The 17,421-nt window shown below is 38.2% G+C and overlaps 1 protein-coding gene across 1 annotated transcript in view; it reads right to left on the reverse strand.

Moving 5' to 3' along the window:
* Positions 1-7,291: 7,291 nt before the first annotated feature.
* LOC128024889 (kelch domain-containing protein 1-like) overlaps positions 7,292-17,421 on the reverse strand; it is a 37,544-nt gene continuing 27,414 nt past the window's right edge. Inside the window, exons 9-13 of the mRNA XM_052610767.1 lie at positions 10,570-10,682; positions 10,417-10,489; positions 10,207-10,291; positions 9,424-9,503; positions 7,292-9,180 (exon numbers count right to left, since the gene is read on the reverse strand). Of these exons, the coding sequence (XP_052466727.1) occupies positions 9,039-9,180; positions 9,424-9,503; positions 10,207-10,291; positions 10,417-10,489; positions 10,570-10,682 (493 nt within the window). The 3' untranslated portion in view covers positions 7,292-9,038. The remainder of the gene's footprint in view (positions 9,181-9,423; positions 9,504-10,206; positions 10,292-10,416; positions 10,490-10,569; positions 10,683-17,421) is intronic.

Here is a 17,421-nt window from a genome sequence, read left to right on the forward strand (position 1 = left end):
GGAGCACACGGAATGACTTGATTCGGTTTGCCGGTGATCTGACAGGTGCGACAAAATTGTGTGACATCAGTTTTTAATCTAGGCCAAAAGAAATGTCTCAAAATTCTGTGATAAGTTTTCTTAATTCCTAGATGTCCCGCCAAATCGTGATCATGAGCTAAAGATCGAACTTGCTGTCAGTAACAGGAAGGAATCACAATCTAATACACATTACCCCATTCAGAATCATCTGCAATATCAGGGCGCCACTTAAGCATCAATAAGTCTTTCTCTACATAATATGTAACTTTCCTCTCTTGAGCTGTCTTTGAAGAAACAGCAGCAACAAAACACTTCTGAAGGCTTTTATCCTCCTTTTGGGCAGAAATAAGTCTCTTGCGTGTCACAGACAGATTTATACTCAAGGAACTCGGAACAAGGGATTTCTCTACAGCTTTACTCTCATCAGCTAAAACGTCACTGATAAAAACAGGTGCCATAAAAGATGTACCCAAATCATCCACTGCATTTATCTTACAAGCCTGAGCTCGCGTCACCACACAAACTGGAAAAGTGTCAGGATAAGAACTCAAAAGTTCATCAGGCTGATCTGATGCAACTGGATTATCAAAAACTTCCAACAAAGGCATGATTTTCCCACCGGCTAAATCATTGCCAAGGATAAATTCTACCCCATTCACAGGCAATCGTTCACGAACGGCTACTTTCACAAAACCTGTACACAGTTCTGATTCTAGGTGAATCTGATGCAATGGAACTTTAATGAGACCCATCTCTATGCCCTGTACTAGTACATTACTGCCACAGAAAGTATGTTCAGAAAACGGCAGTACTTCTGCACTAATAAAAGACTGCATTGCCCCAGTATCACGCAGCATTTTAACTCTTATCTGTTCCGCAGAATTCCCAGTAATGGAAATTAACCCTTCCATCAGAAAAGGTGCATAGCTAGAATCAGGCTTATCACTATGTTCGACTTTAACAGAATCCACCAGTTTCACAAATCCAGCACTCGACTGTTTTCGTTTTAACACAAAACAATCAGCAATTAAATGCCCTTGTTTGTGGCAATAAAAACATTCCCGATCTTCCTTTGACTTTAAGTTAACTGGTTTTGGTCGTGACGAACTACTCGAATTCACTTGGAGAGACACAGCTTTCTCAGAACGTGCAGGAATAAATACATTTTTATGCGTTAATGCAAATTCATCTGCCAGGACAGAAGCTTGAGACAAATAAGTTACTTTCTGCTCATTTAAATAAACGCCAACCCGCTCAGGTATACAATTTTTAAATTCTTCTAAAAGAATTAATTCTTGCATGGTTCTAAAATCATCTGCCTTACTCGAAGTACACCACTTGTCAAATAAAATGCCTTTCTCCCGCGCAAATTCAACATATGTCTGATTGGAACTTTTCTTATGGCTTCTAAACCGTTGCCTATAGGCTTCTGGCACCAACTCATATGTACGCAAAATTGCAGCTTTCACTACCTCATAATTCACGCTATCCTCTATGGACAATGTAGCGCAAACATCTTGAGCCTTACCAGTTAACTTGCACTGTAACAGCAAGGGCCAAACCTCTTTAGGCCAGTGAAGAGTTGATGCAATCCGCTCAAACACGCTAAAATAGGAGTCAACTTCTGTTTCATGAAACTGCGGCACAAGAGAAATATGTCTGCTGACCTCAAAGTCGGTCCCCACCGAGCCAGCCCCCGAAGCATCAGAAGGCTGTAAGGGTTGCACAACTGGAACAGGTGTCACTTTAGCTGCACTCAATTCAAGTTCACGCAGCTTAACCTGCGTCTCCGCCTCAATTTCGAGTCGGCGGACTTCAAGTCGAAACTCCATATCAGCCCGACGATCTTCTGCCCGTTCGCGCGCCTCCATTTGGACTCGCGCTAAGCAGACTTTAAGCCTCACATCACCTCCTCCAGACTCAGCCGAGCCCGGAGAAAAAGGCTCAAAGGGCGGCAGAGCGGCCTTGGCCCCAGAATCCTCTACCTCAGCCATTCCACCTCGCTCCTCTTCGCCAGGGCGACCACCAACACCTTCAACTACTGCAGGCAACACTAAAACACCTAGCTCCACCAACTTTTGAGAGACCGTATACTTAATCTCTCTTTTTAGCCGCTGCCTCGAAACAGCAATCTGATAATGAGCAGCAATACGCAACAAGTAATCTTTTCTACATTTATTTAACTGCTCAACCGTAGGTGCATTGACAAAAGTGTCTCAATCAAAATCAGCCATACTTACTCCTGAAGCTAATGTTTTAGACCCCACACACTAGTTACTACCTCGCACAACACTAACTCTTCAAAAAAAAACTGAACATGGACATTCCACCATCCACACCAGCAGTAATTAATATCTCGGGAAAAATACATATAGAATTTAAAGATCCCGGATGAGCCCCCATTTAATGTTACGTACTTGAAAGTGTCTAGGGCATGTACCGCAACATTTATATATTAACATACTGCTGAAGGTGGGGGTATGGTGGAAGAACACATGACAGACTCTTTTTAAAGGGAAAAATAAACTGGGCTTTATTCACAACCAGCCAAAAGGCCACTGGACCCAGTCAAAACAACAATAATGTGCGCTTTGTACAATGTGATATAAACAAAGACAAACAAACAATAAATGGGAAAAGAACAAAAAGTGGCGCCAAAGTAAAGAACAAAATATAACAAAACAATCCTTAATCTAAACCTAATCTAACCAAAACAAAAATGTAGAACACAAACCGAAATCTTCAGTGCATCCGGCACCCTAACTAAATTACCTATAAAACGAAAATACAAAGGATGGCGCTCACTTCTTACCTAGTGTGTCTAACCAATCATCGGCTACGGGTGCAGTGTATATCGCGATATACTAACCTGCGTTCTCTTCCCAGAATGTCAGTTTTTTAACAGATATCTCCGAGCGAGTGAAAAGGTAGACACAAACTAATCTCGCCCATGTTAAGGCGTAACAAATACTTAGAAATACAAAGCACATAGCACACAACTTAATTCGCGGGCAGAAACAGTCAAAACCTCAGTTTACAGCAGATAAACTCATTCCGCTGCAAAGTGCTCGATTTACTACAGAGGAGTTCTCAATGTGCTCCGGAGAGAAAGCATGAATGAACACGTAACCCCTTTTAACCAGCTGGGCAGCCTCCGATTGGCTCTGAAGCGGCGCCTTGATGATGACTGACGTCCAACTCGGCCAATCACAGCAACCTGTGAGCAGAGAGAGTAAACTAGAGACAAAGAAAAGATAATGAGCACAACAACCGACATGTGCTCAATACACCGGCGTGCACAGATCAATGAAAACAGAATACGCGTGGAGCGTAACAGTAGAGTACCCAAAAACTTTACTCAAGTAAAAGTAAAAGTAATTCTAGAAATATTTACTCAAGTAAAAGTAAAAGTACTAGTCTTGAATAGTTACTTGAGTAAGAGTAAAAGAGTATCGGATAAAAAATCTACTCAAGTACTTAGTTACTAGTTACTTTGGGTCATATATACAGAGCCTATTTTTATTTGGCTATATAGATAAAATGTATGTAATGTATGTGTGTGTGTGTGTGTGTGTGTGTGTAAAAATGTATATATTTCATCAGCAATTTATTATAAAACCCTGTCTGTTTACTTAAGTAACAGATATTGGTGTCATGCATATTTTTAATTCGACTGACTTTATATTAAATGTGAATTTAACATTGAAAGTTAATGTGATATAAATATTGCTAATAATCTTTCATTGTTCAGAAAGAGAGCAAATAACATTTACATTATTAAAGATCATTTTCACTGACAGTCTAGATTTCAATCACTCTCAGAAACTGCCTTTAAAATCACTGAAACTGTTAACACTGTGAAATCAATATCTTAATCATAGATTCATACACACATCTGCACTTTGTTGTTTCTGACGAGAGAATTCGCCAGAAAGAGGTATCCAGTCAGTGAGCGAGTGAAGGAAGCACCGGCATTTCAGCGATGACTCATCGGAACACCTCTGATTGGCCATTCAAAAGCTCAACAGAACCGTTTGTGATTGGTTATAATGCGCAGCACTGTAAAAACGAATCTATCTCTGGCTCAGCGCCAGCAAGTGACTGATCACAGATCTGAATTTAGCAGCTGATGATATGACTCACTGAACGTATTTGCACCGGTGTGATTGTATTAAAATTAATAAAATCTTAATCGGCTATTTTTTGTCTTTTGAAAGCTGCATTCAGTTTGACTCCCTTCTGTTATAAGCCACACACGTACAACAACAAACTAATGTCACAGTGGTATCTTGTACTGTAATCGAATGTAGCCCAAAATATTACCTGTTAAACGGTAGACAGCACACGCGGTGTTCATCTAATAAGGATCTCCATCGCAAGCAAATAATAGCCTTTGCAGATCTTGGGTGGTCAGTGAGCGCTTCAGAACTCCTGACCGGGTATTTAGATATACTATTCCTCAATAAATATATTTGTTTGACAGGGAAGCTGTGCCCAAACAGGAATATATATTATTTTTTCAAAAAAAAAAAAGAAAAAAAAAGCACCCCAGAAAAAAGGGCACTTTCTCTCCAGGAATAAAAAGGGCAGGTGCTCAAGCCCCCTTTGATGTCTATGTGTGCACGTGCCTGATCAAGATCATTTTGCATATCTTGTGGTTTATACTCTGTATAATCAAATGTTTTAAATTGCAGATTTTCATAATCAGAGTAACCATAATCTGTTCTTACAGTGTTTATAGTTGAGGTAGGTCCATCTGGTTGTGTCATATATCCAATTTGTTTTTGGGTGATCCATGGCAATATTCAGTCCTTTATATTGGTCCAACTCTGTTATATCCTTAACAGTGATCACTTTAGCTTCATCTGGATGTCCGTTAAGCTTGATCAGAACTCTGCAGTTTCTTGTCTAAGTGTCTTGAATCTTCTTTTCTTTCCTCAAATTCCTTGCTTCTCTTGCTATTGTAGCATTTCTCTTAGTTAGGTGCTCATTCACATAAACACTTGTACCCTTTAATTTTCTGCCATTCCTAAGCACCTCCATTTTGTGCTTTCTATTAGCAAAGCGAATCAGAATATTTGACTTATTGCGGTCACTCTGGGGCAAAGTATGACAAGCAACAATGTTCTCACTATTTATTGTAATGCCATTACTGTTCAAGCGTTGGTAATTAAGGACTTAGAGCAGGATTTAACAGATTTTTCTCTCCCCCACCACGGGCTGCTGCCTGTGCATAAGAGTGTTTTATTTCAAGCCCTGATATCAACAGGTCATCCTTCCTTGAATACTGCTCCAAATTCTAAATTCTTCTTTCCAGTTGTTCAATTTTCTTGTCCTTTTCTTGTGCCTCTTTTTTCAGTTGTTTAATTTCCTCCAGAAATTCCTTTAGGCCTCTTTGTTCGGTTGCCACTTGAGTTATTTCCGGTGACATGAAGCCCAGAGCCCTCTTAATTTAATCAATGTCTTCAGCCAGTTTCTTATTAGCCATTGCATCAATGAAGATATTACAGGTAGTTATGCTAGCGGGGTTGGGATTTCTTCAGTGTCTGCTGTTGAGCAGTTTAGGCCTTGTTTAGGCCTTGTATCCACAATGTCCAAGATATGCCTTCAAGACTCAAAATGCTAACACATCCAAAATCCTTATATGTTCAGTTCATAAAACATTTAAATGAGGTAGATGGTCTTATTTCCTTGATATAGTTAAGATTGTGGAGTGACACCACCACATCAGCACGGCAGCCATCTTGCCATCTGAACCATCTGAACTTTGATCGAGAATATCTCTTTGGATTTGAGACTTTAGTCCTTGCAACTTTACAGATCTTTTTCATGCACCAAGAGGTTGTTACACTCCAAAGAGAAAGGAAAATTTGAAATTGCATCATATGACCACTTTAATGAAATGGAAAATATCTATAATTCATAAAGAATGAGTAGAAGATACAGGCAATACAGGCAAGTTTAGTCAAATTAAACAGCTTGCTAAAAGTGTGACAAAGGCTACAAAAATCACTTATATTGGGAAATATCAAGAAATAGGGAAAGGCCACAGAATAAAGCTGTGAAAGCCAGAGGTTCAGTATGATTTTTAAGAACTTCAGAAAACTCTTTTTTTAAAGATCTGGGACCAAAATATCTGTAGAGACAGACAGGACAAAACGTGTGCAGTAGTTGCATGGGTCTGATGACAATGGTCACATGTAGGATCCACTTTGGGGTATATTTTTGAAAGTCTAACTTTGGTGAAGTGCATGCGGTGAAAAATATTTCTCTGAATCAGACCATGTCTAGCACAAAAGGATGAAGAGAGCACATAGTGTAGAATCTCTTACTACTGTTCATCTGAAATATTTTCTTCCATGTTCTCCTCCAGTTGAGATTTAATAGATATAAGTGGGTATTCATGCTAAGTGCAAATTGTAACATAAAGATAAGAAATCATATATCTGTTTGCATTTTAATGCATTAAATTTTCAGGGCTTGCATTTTTGGGGTCTGAAATTCAATATAGAAAATCACAGACCTTTGGGGTAAATGCAGCTTTTTTTGTCTTTATCAGCTTTGCCACATAAATACTGGCCATGATGAGCATACCATATACTTACCGCATGTTCCATTTCAGCAAACCAGTTTTGTTGACTTTCATGAGTCTATCACTGACTAACAAGAGCTCATATTTTTCCACTGGGTATTTGTTTTACTGTTTATTTTAATTGGTTTGTGTAACACTTTACTGCTCTGTTTAAATGTATTACATTATGCAAATGGGCATAGGAATGAACAACATTCATAAGGTAAATGCTGTATTTAGTACAAACTCTTAAACTGTGGTCAAACACTGCAGGGAATATTTTGATTTATTGTTAAGTTAAAAAAAAAAGTTATATAAAAAGTATACAATATTATTCAATTTTTATTTTGTAACAAAAGCATTCCAGTCCATTATTTTGAATAATAAAGTGATAAAGTTGTGAAAGTGTAAGTGTTTCATGGCTGCCGAACATTACCAATCTTATTTGTTTGTTTTATAGTGACATATTGATGTTTTCGGGTCAACATAATCAAGGGCTGCAATTATACATTTGGCTACCACCCCCCCAAAAATTAATATCACATCAAAGGGAGACATTTTCTTAAAATAATCAAGAACCATCCTTATGAACTGTGAGACAACGAGTCTTCACAGGCCCTCTGTCAGTCAAAACTGGGTTTGCCAAAAATAAATAAATAATAATAATCCAAAAAAAATATGGCAATACTCGCAGAGATGTAAGGTGTAAAGTGATGTTTATTTACAGTGCTCGAGAGGTGAAACAGTCCCAGTACACAAACAACCAAAAGTAACAAAGAAAACTGAAACAATAAACACAATACAAAAGGAAACAGTCTGAAAAAAAAAAATAGTCCAGGCTGGACTATTGCAATGCCCTCTTGGCAGGTCTTCCAGCCAATTCTATCAAACCTTTACAATTAATTCAGAACGCGGCAGCAAGATTAATTTTTAATGAGCCAAAAAGAATACACGTCACACCTCTGTTTATCAATTTGCACTGGCTTCCAATAACTGCTCGCATAAAATTCAAGGCATTGATGTTTGCCTACAAAACTACCACTGGCTCTGCACCCATTTACATAAATTCGTTACTTCAGACTTATGTGCCCTCTAGAAGCTTGCGTTCTGCAAGTGAACGTCGCTTGATTGTTCCATCCCAAAGAAGCACAAAGTCACTTTTACGGACTTTTAAATTAAATGTTCCCTTCTGGTGGAATGAACTCCCCAACTCAAGTCCTTAGCCATCTTCAAGAATCGGCTTAAAACACATCTCTTCCATCTTTATTTGACCCTCTAACTTTAACACTCACTATTCTAATTCTATTCTTTAATAAATCTAACTATCCTTCTAATCTTTTTGTATTCTATTTTCTTTTCATTTATTATGCAATTGTATATTTATGTGTGTGTGTATGTGTAAAGACCTCTAACTAGCTTGCTCTATTCTTTTTTTTTAATTTTTTTATTCTATCTGTTTTTTTTTTATTTATTATATTAGTTAAAATCCCATGCTACGTGTACTGTTAACCTAACTGAGACTTGTTATAGCACTTATATATCATTGCTCTTTTTGTTGTTTTTGATTGCTTCCACTGTCTTCATCTGTAAGTCGCTTTGGATAAAAGCGTCTGCTAAATGAATAAATGTAAATGTTAATGTAAGGAAACGAAAACAAAAATATATATAAATATATCCACGCAAACTCCTCCGATGATAAGTTGCTCATGGCACCACACTTGCATGCTCGCTCGCCAGGTTAACTGACTCCCAAAAGTTCTTTGGGGATCCTCTTTATAGTCCAAGCTCCGCCCCTTTTGTTAAAACATTGCATAAATTAGTGGGTAAGTATTTCAGGTGAGTATGTACAATTTTCACAACATCACAAAAATATATACACACAAAAAATAGCCAAAATATTTACAGAAACAAACTCCAAACCAAAAATAACAAATACAAATATAGACAAATAAAAATTTGCATAATAATAATAATAACAAATTTCCAACCAAGACAATGGACGAGCCGACTTCCGGTTGCTTCGCGCCGATGCGGCCACACACAGCAGTCCTGGCACTATTTATCCAGGCCGCTGGGTGGCGCTCGGGTTCGGTCGATCGATGCTGGAGAAGCAACGCGAAAGACCGGCAACACAGACGCTGACAAACACCGAACACAGGTATGTATTAACATAACATGACAAAACATAAAACATAGAAACAGACACAAACACAACTCAGGTATGTATGCAAGTTGTTATGCGCAGCAGGGATTCTGAAGGGGATGGAAATGGAGTGGCTATGTTTGCGTGTATGATGACCAGCGTGCTAATGGCGTACGTGTGCACCCACAATGCCCCAGCAGGGAACGGTGGATGAGGTAAGAGGGTGTGTGTGTGTGTGTGTGTGTGTGTGTGTCTGTGTGTGCTGCGCTAACCAACAGGGACAGGTCACCCTGTCACATGAACCTATGAACCTGCACCTATATTTTGAGCATTTCCCCTGAAATAGGATATCCTCTTGCTAACTGTCTTCTGAAGCTTAGCCGGTAACCACAACACCTGCTCTTGGACAGAAGATATGTGTTTTCCTATGCAGTCTTCACATAATCTACAAAGAAAAGATCAAATATGTGGTGAATAATAGTCAGCGTTATGGCATATTTAATTTTTCACAGGAATGAAAACAAGGTGTTAAAGGATAGATAGCATGTGTTCAATAGATTGTACTATTATTAAACAATAAATAGCTATATTTGCTCAACTGATGAAAAGTCTTTCTAAAAAAAAAAACATAACTACTGTATTTCATGCAACTGTCTGTTGCAATGTGTGTATATAGGATGGCTTTTACCTTGACAGGGAGTATGGTTGAGTCTGAAATAATAGCACATCTGCACAGTGATTCTGAGAGGGAGACCTGAGAATGGCAACCTACAGGGGGAGAAACCAGACCAAGTGCATCTACTTTGACTGTGACTTTTCAAACAAGGGTTCAACCAATCCATGACCAGCAAACTAACATCTGCAGAGATCTCTGAGCTAATGTGTTACACAATTGTTGAGTTAATGCTCACAATTAAAGGAACACTCCACTTTTTTGAAAATAGGCTCATTCTCCAACTCCCCTAGAGTTAAACTGTTGAGCTTTTCACTTAGCTTAGCATTGATCATTGAATCTGATTAGACAATTAGCACCTCACTCAAAAATGACCAAAAAGTTTCTATATTTTCCTATTTAAAACTTAACTCTTCTGTACTAACATCATGTACTAAGGCAGATGTTTCAAGGCTGATGTGGCTGTATACTCTCATTCTGGCGTAATAATCAAGGAATTTTGCTACCATTCCATGGGTGCAGAAGGTCCAGTGTTATTATGAAGTGCCTAAAATTGCTGCATCAATTGTTCCTTTAAATTGTTCACATCTAATCTGCATTGTTTTCTTTTTGCAATGAACATGGAGGTATTGCACACTACTCATAGCCCAATGACTATGGTTAAATCTAACAGAGCACATATGTCTTCTAAAATAGAATTAGTCTCTGAAAATTCCAGCTATTAATATGTACATTTATTTATGAATTAGCAGTACATCACAAATACAAGCCCTTTGTTGTAGATTAAGCTGTACATACCGAATCCATTACAAAGAGGTAGGTCTGGCTTCCTCCAAATATGACTACATCACCGTCTCTCCCCTTAGCAGCAGAATGCCACAGCCTGAGAGAGGAAATAGATACAACTTACTGATTCAACCCTAATGTATATCAAAATCACCATTAAAATTATGTTTCTCCACAAATGGCTCATACAGCAATGTCACACAATACATACAGATATTGTACCTGGGCTTGTCTTTATGTGCATGGTCTATTTCTCTCCATTCTTTTGTCTTAGTGTCAAATTCCCAACCATCACCTAAGCAAAATAAATTTTAGCAAAAAATGTGGTGGTTATTTATAGACATGACTATTTCTAAAATCTTGACAAAAACTTACTGAGCACCTCCCCAGAAGTACTGAGTCCTCCAAACAGGAAGAGTGTGTCATCTGAGATGGCAGTAAGTGTGTGAAGAGTGCGGCCTCGTGGAAGAGAAGCAGTCTGATGTTCACTGGTTTTCAAAAAGAGTAACACTTACATGACTTATATCAATCATTATGTGAAACAATTTGGACTGAATGATAATTAAGCTAAACAGTCTCATTACATGATAACAGAGTCCATTTCAGATTGACTGTATAAAGTAAAATCACTAATGCTTTTTCCTCAATGTATTTAAATGTTTCACATATTCATGATTGATGGATCTAGAATGAAACAATACACTATAAAAGCACAGCAACGGAAACAATCTTCGCATTAGTGTTGTCACGAATCCTGTCCATGGACTTCCTACCGATTGCCACCAGAGATCACCCTTTTGTTACATTGATTATCAGATTTTTTTTTCCATCGATACTGAAACACGCGTGAACTACAAAGACTATTTTACCTTATGGATAATAGTTAAGCTTCAAATGGGCAACAAATACCAATATGGAAACGTTTGGATTTCAGAGTTGTCAAGTAACGAAGTACAAATACTTTGCTACCTTACTTGAGTAGAAATTTGGGGTATTTATATTTTACTTGAGTAATAATTTTTCAGCCGACTTTTTACTTCTACTTACATTTTCATGCAAGTATCTGTACTTTCTACTCCTTACATTTTTAAAATAGGTTTGTTACTGCTATTTAATTTCAGCTTGTTTTCATTTCGGCTTTTCATCATTCAAAAAAAAAAAAAAAAAAAAAACTTGTCCAGATAAATCATGCCATCCGGATGAATTGAATTGGATTGTGGTTGGATGAGAAGTATAAACATATACCATTCCAACACACTATTGGTTTGTACGCGATCCATCCCACCTGCACATGACACAAATCACATCACATCAGCAAGGACATCGCCAGTTTTGGGTTTGTTTATCAAAAAATATATTTCCTAGGGTTGGGTATGGAACCGGTATCTGAGCGCCTTAGAGTCAGTCCCCTTAAATATCATATGAAACCGGCGTCAGACCGGTCTCCTCTCTGTCTTTCAGCACGCTCTTCAATTCGCAGACCGAGCAGCGCAAGCGCACTTAAACACAAACAGAGGCAACAAAGGTGTTTATTGCTAGATTCTTAAAATATCCGTATATGTGCAGTTCTTTGTCATAAATACAGTTTACAAAAGGTCACGAGGGAGCAGTCGGTTTCTTATCTACTGTATAGTGTTCGCTGTTCACCGCTCATCACATCGCAGCTGTTTCCTCCAGTAACAATCTAGCCCTTAACACTAACATATGAACGAACACATACTTTAATTGTACTTAAATTGTAAACTAAATATACTTAATTTAATCATACATAATTTATACATACACTACTGTGCAAAAGTCTTAGGCACGTTAGTATTTTCACTTAAAAGAATGATGTTCGGCCAGTTATTTATATATTTTGCTGTAGTGTGTCAGTATAAAATATCAGTTTACATTTCCATACATTCATTTTGCCGTTGTCAGACTGCTTGTGCATTCAAAATCGCACTAGATTATTATTCTGTTTAGATAAAATAACTGACTATGTTACGTTGAAATGTTATGTTATTTATATCACAAACAAAATTTGCACAGCAGAAAGCAGCAATTATTGTTATTAGTTTGGCATGTGGTAGGGAATTTTTTTTACACACAATAGCCTAAGCCACTTTGAAACTCTCCTGTTATTTTATTTATTTATTTTTATAGGCTACGTTATGAACATAACATTTCAAACATACTGAAGTACTTTAGTCACGGAGTGAAGGTGGAGCGGTGTTTCTGGTATGCGGATCGGAGTGATTATGCTCTGAGCACGGATGGGAAGTTGTTGCCGCTACGCTCCACTCACATATAATCTGCTGCTCTGTGAGAGAGATGTTTCACCCTACGAAATGAAGAAGACCGCGGCAGCACAAAGCACAGCATATCTGCCAAAAAACAACCTGCAGCAATGCTCGTTGCTCAGCTTGCCAAGCTTTACTGTTGTGGCTCGCATGGCAGTAAATAATACGATGATATGACCTAAGGGCTGTATACCCCATAAAAAAAATGGACACGAGTGGCGCGATCCAACAAAAGACAACAGAACCCAGTGATGTTGTCTACACTGGACACAATCCCCATCAGTGAACTGATGCCTCGTTCTATTTATGAAGAAATGTACTGACACTATGTTCAGATGATTGGACACTGTAGTGTGATGTCATCAAGTTTAGACAGACTTTTAGCACAGCAGGGCACGCACGACAACTTTCACGTCCTATGTAGAAACTTAGTGTTTGCTTTATTTACAAATAATTTATATAAGAAAATAAATAAATAACCTAAACCAGTGGCATAACGAGATGGAAATATAGACTAGAAAATATATTTACACTTGCTCTGACCTACGTCCATGACACTGACTCACTGCGGAGTTGCCAGTTTTAATATGAACAGCTCTTGAGGCTGAGTGGATGGTTAGATGTATGATGGGCTAGTATTTAAAAAAAAAATAATAATGATCAAAGGTCTTTCCAGCATTAAGGTAACAATGTAACTGTTTATTTTTTTTTTATCATCTTGTCTCAGTTATATATTTCACCAGGGCTGGACTGGGACAAAAAAAGGGCTCTGCCATTTTTGCTCAGACCGGCCCATCACAATCGGTCCGACATAACCAACCAGTACACCATCCTTGTGGTTCCTGTATATATTCATATCTACCGTTCCATTCCCAAAAACCCCATACAAAGCTGAGAACTAAGTGCCATGGACCAGTGTACTCATTCTCTCGACTGACTCTCTGGTGATCAAAGGTGCCCTTCTCCACTGCTAACTCAACCTGGCTTGACTATACATAAGGACAAAGAGAGAGATGATTACAATTATTTGGAAGAGTTATTAAAAGTACACTTAGTAAGGATCCATTTTGGTTATATAGTCATGTATTCTTGAAGAGCAGGATTTCTAGATGGACAATGTGCTCCATGTTATAAAAGCTAGTTAATCCTTTAGAACACAATAAAATGTGGATGTAGAATACTGCCAATTCTAAAAAGTTTTTTTTTCAATGAACCAGACAGCAGAAAAACTAGTTTACAATTGCAAGTATAGGCTACTTTGTTTTAAAGAGCACAAACCCCTCTTTAATATGACACCAAACAACATTTAGCTCTCATTGTTGAGATACTTCACATAGAAAAAGAAAAACAAACTGTACTACCAAATTACTCACACAAAACGTCCTTATAATATATATGATATTCAAATTAGCTACTCACTCACCATTAATATTGCATATTAATGATATTGGAAATTCATTAGAAACATGAGAAAATATCTACTTTGTTGAATATACAGCTTTCAAAATGCAAGGCGGGTTTTAATCCCCAAATATCATGCGTTAGCTACTTCTCTCCCGACGTGTAACTCGTCGTGGGCGCTTCGACGCAGCCATTTTGAGTAATAATTAAAAATAATCAAATGGCATCATTTAAGTTTTCTAGAGAAGGGCCGTATGTCCATTATGGGTTTTAAAGGGTTAACATTAAAATAGTCAGTCGAAGTTGCAATTGAATAAGTTAACTCTGCTAACCTATAGCTACAAAAACAATGCAAAATAGCTTATGCTGTGTTATTTGACTTTAGCTGACTGAGTAGCTAGTGTAGTAGGTAAAAATCTGACAGACTTTATAATAGCGACAACGATTATGTTATTATAATATTCATTAATTTATGTAACGTTAAATCATCACACTATACTCCTGCACCCGCCCTGATTAACACTCCCTTCCTGTTAATCATGTAACTACAGTACCATGCTTACCATTTCTATTACACTCTCCTGCTCAGTCTGTCCCTCCTTGACATCACTATCAGACACCTGCACCTCTGTATGGGTGCCGCCGGCACCGCCGGTGTAGCAGTCGATTCGGTTCCCCTCGGAATGTCTGTTTCCCCTCGGGTTGCCAGGTCCATGTAATAAACCCAACCAAATAGTTAATCAAACATTTTACCAAAGTAGCCAAAATTCTGCGGATTTGGCAACATTCCCGCATGCAAATACACCAAACACACCTGGATGGAAAGGAAAGCAAAAAGGGACAAATTTCTTGCTACACTGCAGCATAGTAAATTGATTCTCACACTCCCGTTTATGTTCCTTATTTATTATTATTCATCTTGCAGTTGTTCCGTTATTTTTGTCTTATGTTTTTACATTTCAAGTTGAAAAACCTGTCGTCTTAAAACTTAAACTTAAGATTTAGGATGGTATTTTGTACTATTTGACTTGCCGTACATCCAGTCACGCTTCTTGCGCACGCTAGTTCTGATCGTACGTATAGTAAGCATAGACAGTAAAAGAAATGGACACAGCGACCCCATTGGAACTCAATTGAGACAATTGAAGCCCATTTTTAGCGTTTTTTAGCACTTCCGTTTCTGACGCGCAGACTCAAACGAAGCTTGACGACGTCAGCAACCTGTCTGACAGATGTAAATCTTCTAAGTGGAAGCGCGTCCAAACTGCCATCGTTAATCTTGCAGAGACGGCGAGCTTGAGCGGGGAGTTCTTTGTCGTGAGTGAGCAGGACTAAGTATTCTGATTAATTATTTTGTATAGTATTTTAAAATGTAACGCCAGTACGCCATATTAAGTTAATTGCCTGCGAGCTTCTCCTCCTGTCTGTACGGTAATGCGACAGAGAGACGAGTGGTTATGACGCAATCGTTAGCCTATTTTTTACAAAAACTGTTTATACGGGGCCATAATGTAACATAGAAGGTAATGGAGCCCTTTATACATTGTTGTGTATCTTTAAAAATAAATAATGGACAAACGGAGTCTTTAAACACCTCAGATGTAAAGTTATTCGCTGTCAAAGTGACGCCAAAATGAATGGGAGTCAATGGGAATGCTAACGCAAGTGAAGTTCTGCTAAAAGATGGCAGCCCCCACCCGACTTCAACTTCCGGTCGAGTTCCTTGCCCCCTGATAGTAAGTCGGCAACTACGCTAGAATTGTAGTATGTTAGCGTAAAGGGGAACAGACATTCCGAGGGGAACAGAATCGACTGCTACACCAGCACCGCCGTGGCTAGTCACCTCCATGTGCTATGTTCATCTGTTCTTGCAAAATGTCGTCAGGTACTGTAGGCTTGGAAACTGAAGATACAGCACTAAACATGTCGGTTATTTTTGCACATGTTGAGGCATCAACCTCTAGAATTTTTATTCTTTTGGCCCGCAACTTCTCCGCAACCCCCATTGCGCTTTCCTTTCTGCACTGAGCCACTGACTGCATCTGACACAAGAAATGGAGGGGGAGGGGTGGAGCCTGTTAAGAGATGATTGGGCCAGTCCAGTGTCAGTATGGAAAATTAACCAATGGGCCGCTGTCCCTGCTTTATGGGCCAGTCGTTGTCCAATAAAAAAAAAATACAAATACAAAAAAAATATATTATATCGACCGGCCCCCAAGTGTGTCGGCCCACCGGGCATTTGACCGGTATGCCAGATTACCAGTCCAGCCCTGTATTTCACTGGTAAATGAATGATAAAGTACTACATTAAAACTTGTTTTGAAAAATGTCTTTGTCATTTGAATATTGAATATTGAAAGGGGGGCAAAGGGGGATTTTTTTTGTGAAAAATCTGGGATTTATTTTAGGCTATCGCCCAGCCCTAAGAGGAAGTAAAGAAGGCTCCCTTTCAAATCACTGAAGATGTCAATTAATGAATTACATTGTGTGCATTTTGTTGATTATGATGAGAGAACTTGAGTTTAATCGTGAGGACGTATATTAATCAGTCCATTCTTTAGAGTTTTAAAGATTTAGCTAAATCATGCAGGTTTAATTGATTCGTTTCTTGTTTTAAGCTAATTGGGGCTAAATAATGGTAACCAAATTATACAGTGCCTCATGTTTTACTAAAATTGAGGAAATAATTAATAAAACATGAAACAATTTCTTAATCAGTGTATTTCACAAATATATTTTCCCCAAGAAGTTATCTGTCAAAATAAAGGACAGGTAACAAATAACAAAAATGCATGTTGTTTTATTAAAGGAATTTTAAAATATAAATTAAAATACAGGCACTAAAATGGCTACCACTTTTAATGCTCCGATGCAACGTAAACCACACTTTCTTTTGAATAATATAACACATAATTCATGTAATATAAAGAATACTGCACACCTATTAAATGTGTCAGATCTAATATATGGTTTAATACCATGTAGATTAGAGAAAATATAAGCACAGGCTCAGGCACAGACTTGACATTTATCCTGCTTGATTTCGTTCTAAGACATGCACATTACTTCAAAAGTACCAAACTTTCATCTGTGAATATTAAATATTAAATATTTTAACTACAGGTTTTTCTTTCATTTTCCCTGACTGCAGTCGTCAAATGTAACACATTGGTGAGGCAAAGATGATGGCTATTTGCGATAATGTGCTTTGATGCGCTTGTTTGATAACTTGTGGTTAAAGCGCCACTCAGTGGTCAAAAGCTGCAAAGGCACTTTGCAGGCACCACGGGGGCGGAATGTGTGGCAGTAGAACCATCGTTTTGGATGGCCACCCACTGTAGTTCCCAGTTCCATTCTTAGCCTAGTCACGTTTTGCCTAGTTGCCTGTTTCCTGACCTTCTGCCTATGTTTCTTGGATTAACCCTTTGTCAGATCATTAGTGGCCGGTCTATGGTAATACAGTATATCTGGCAGGACATCCAAACACTCGCCTATCATTCAATTGATCTCAAATAGAGCATATCATATGAGAGATGGTGGA

This window comes from Carassius gibelio, chromosome A12, assembly GCF_023724105.1.
Source record: "Carassius gibelio isolate Cgi1373 ecotype wild population from Czech Republic chromosome A12, carGib1.2-hapl.c, whole genome shotgun sequence".
Classification (NCBI taxonomy): domain Eukaryota; kingdom Metazoa; phylum Chordata; class Actinopteri; order Cypriniformes; family Cyprinidae; genus Carassius; species Carassius gibelio.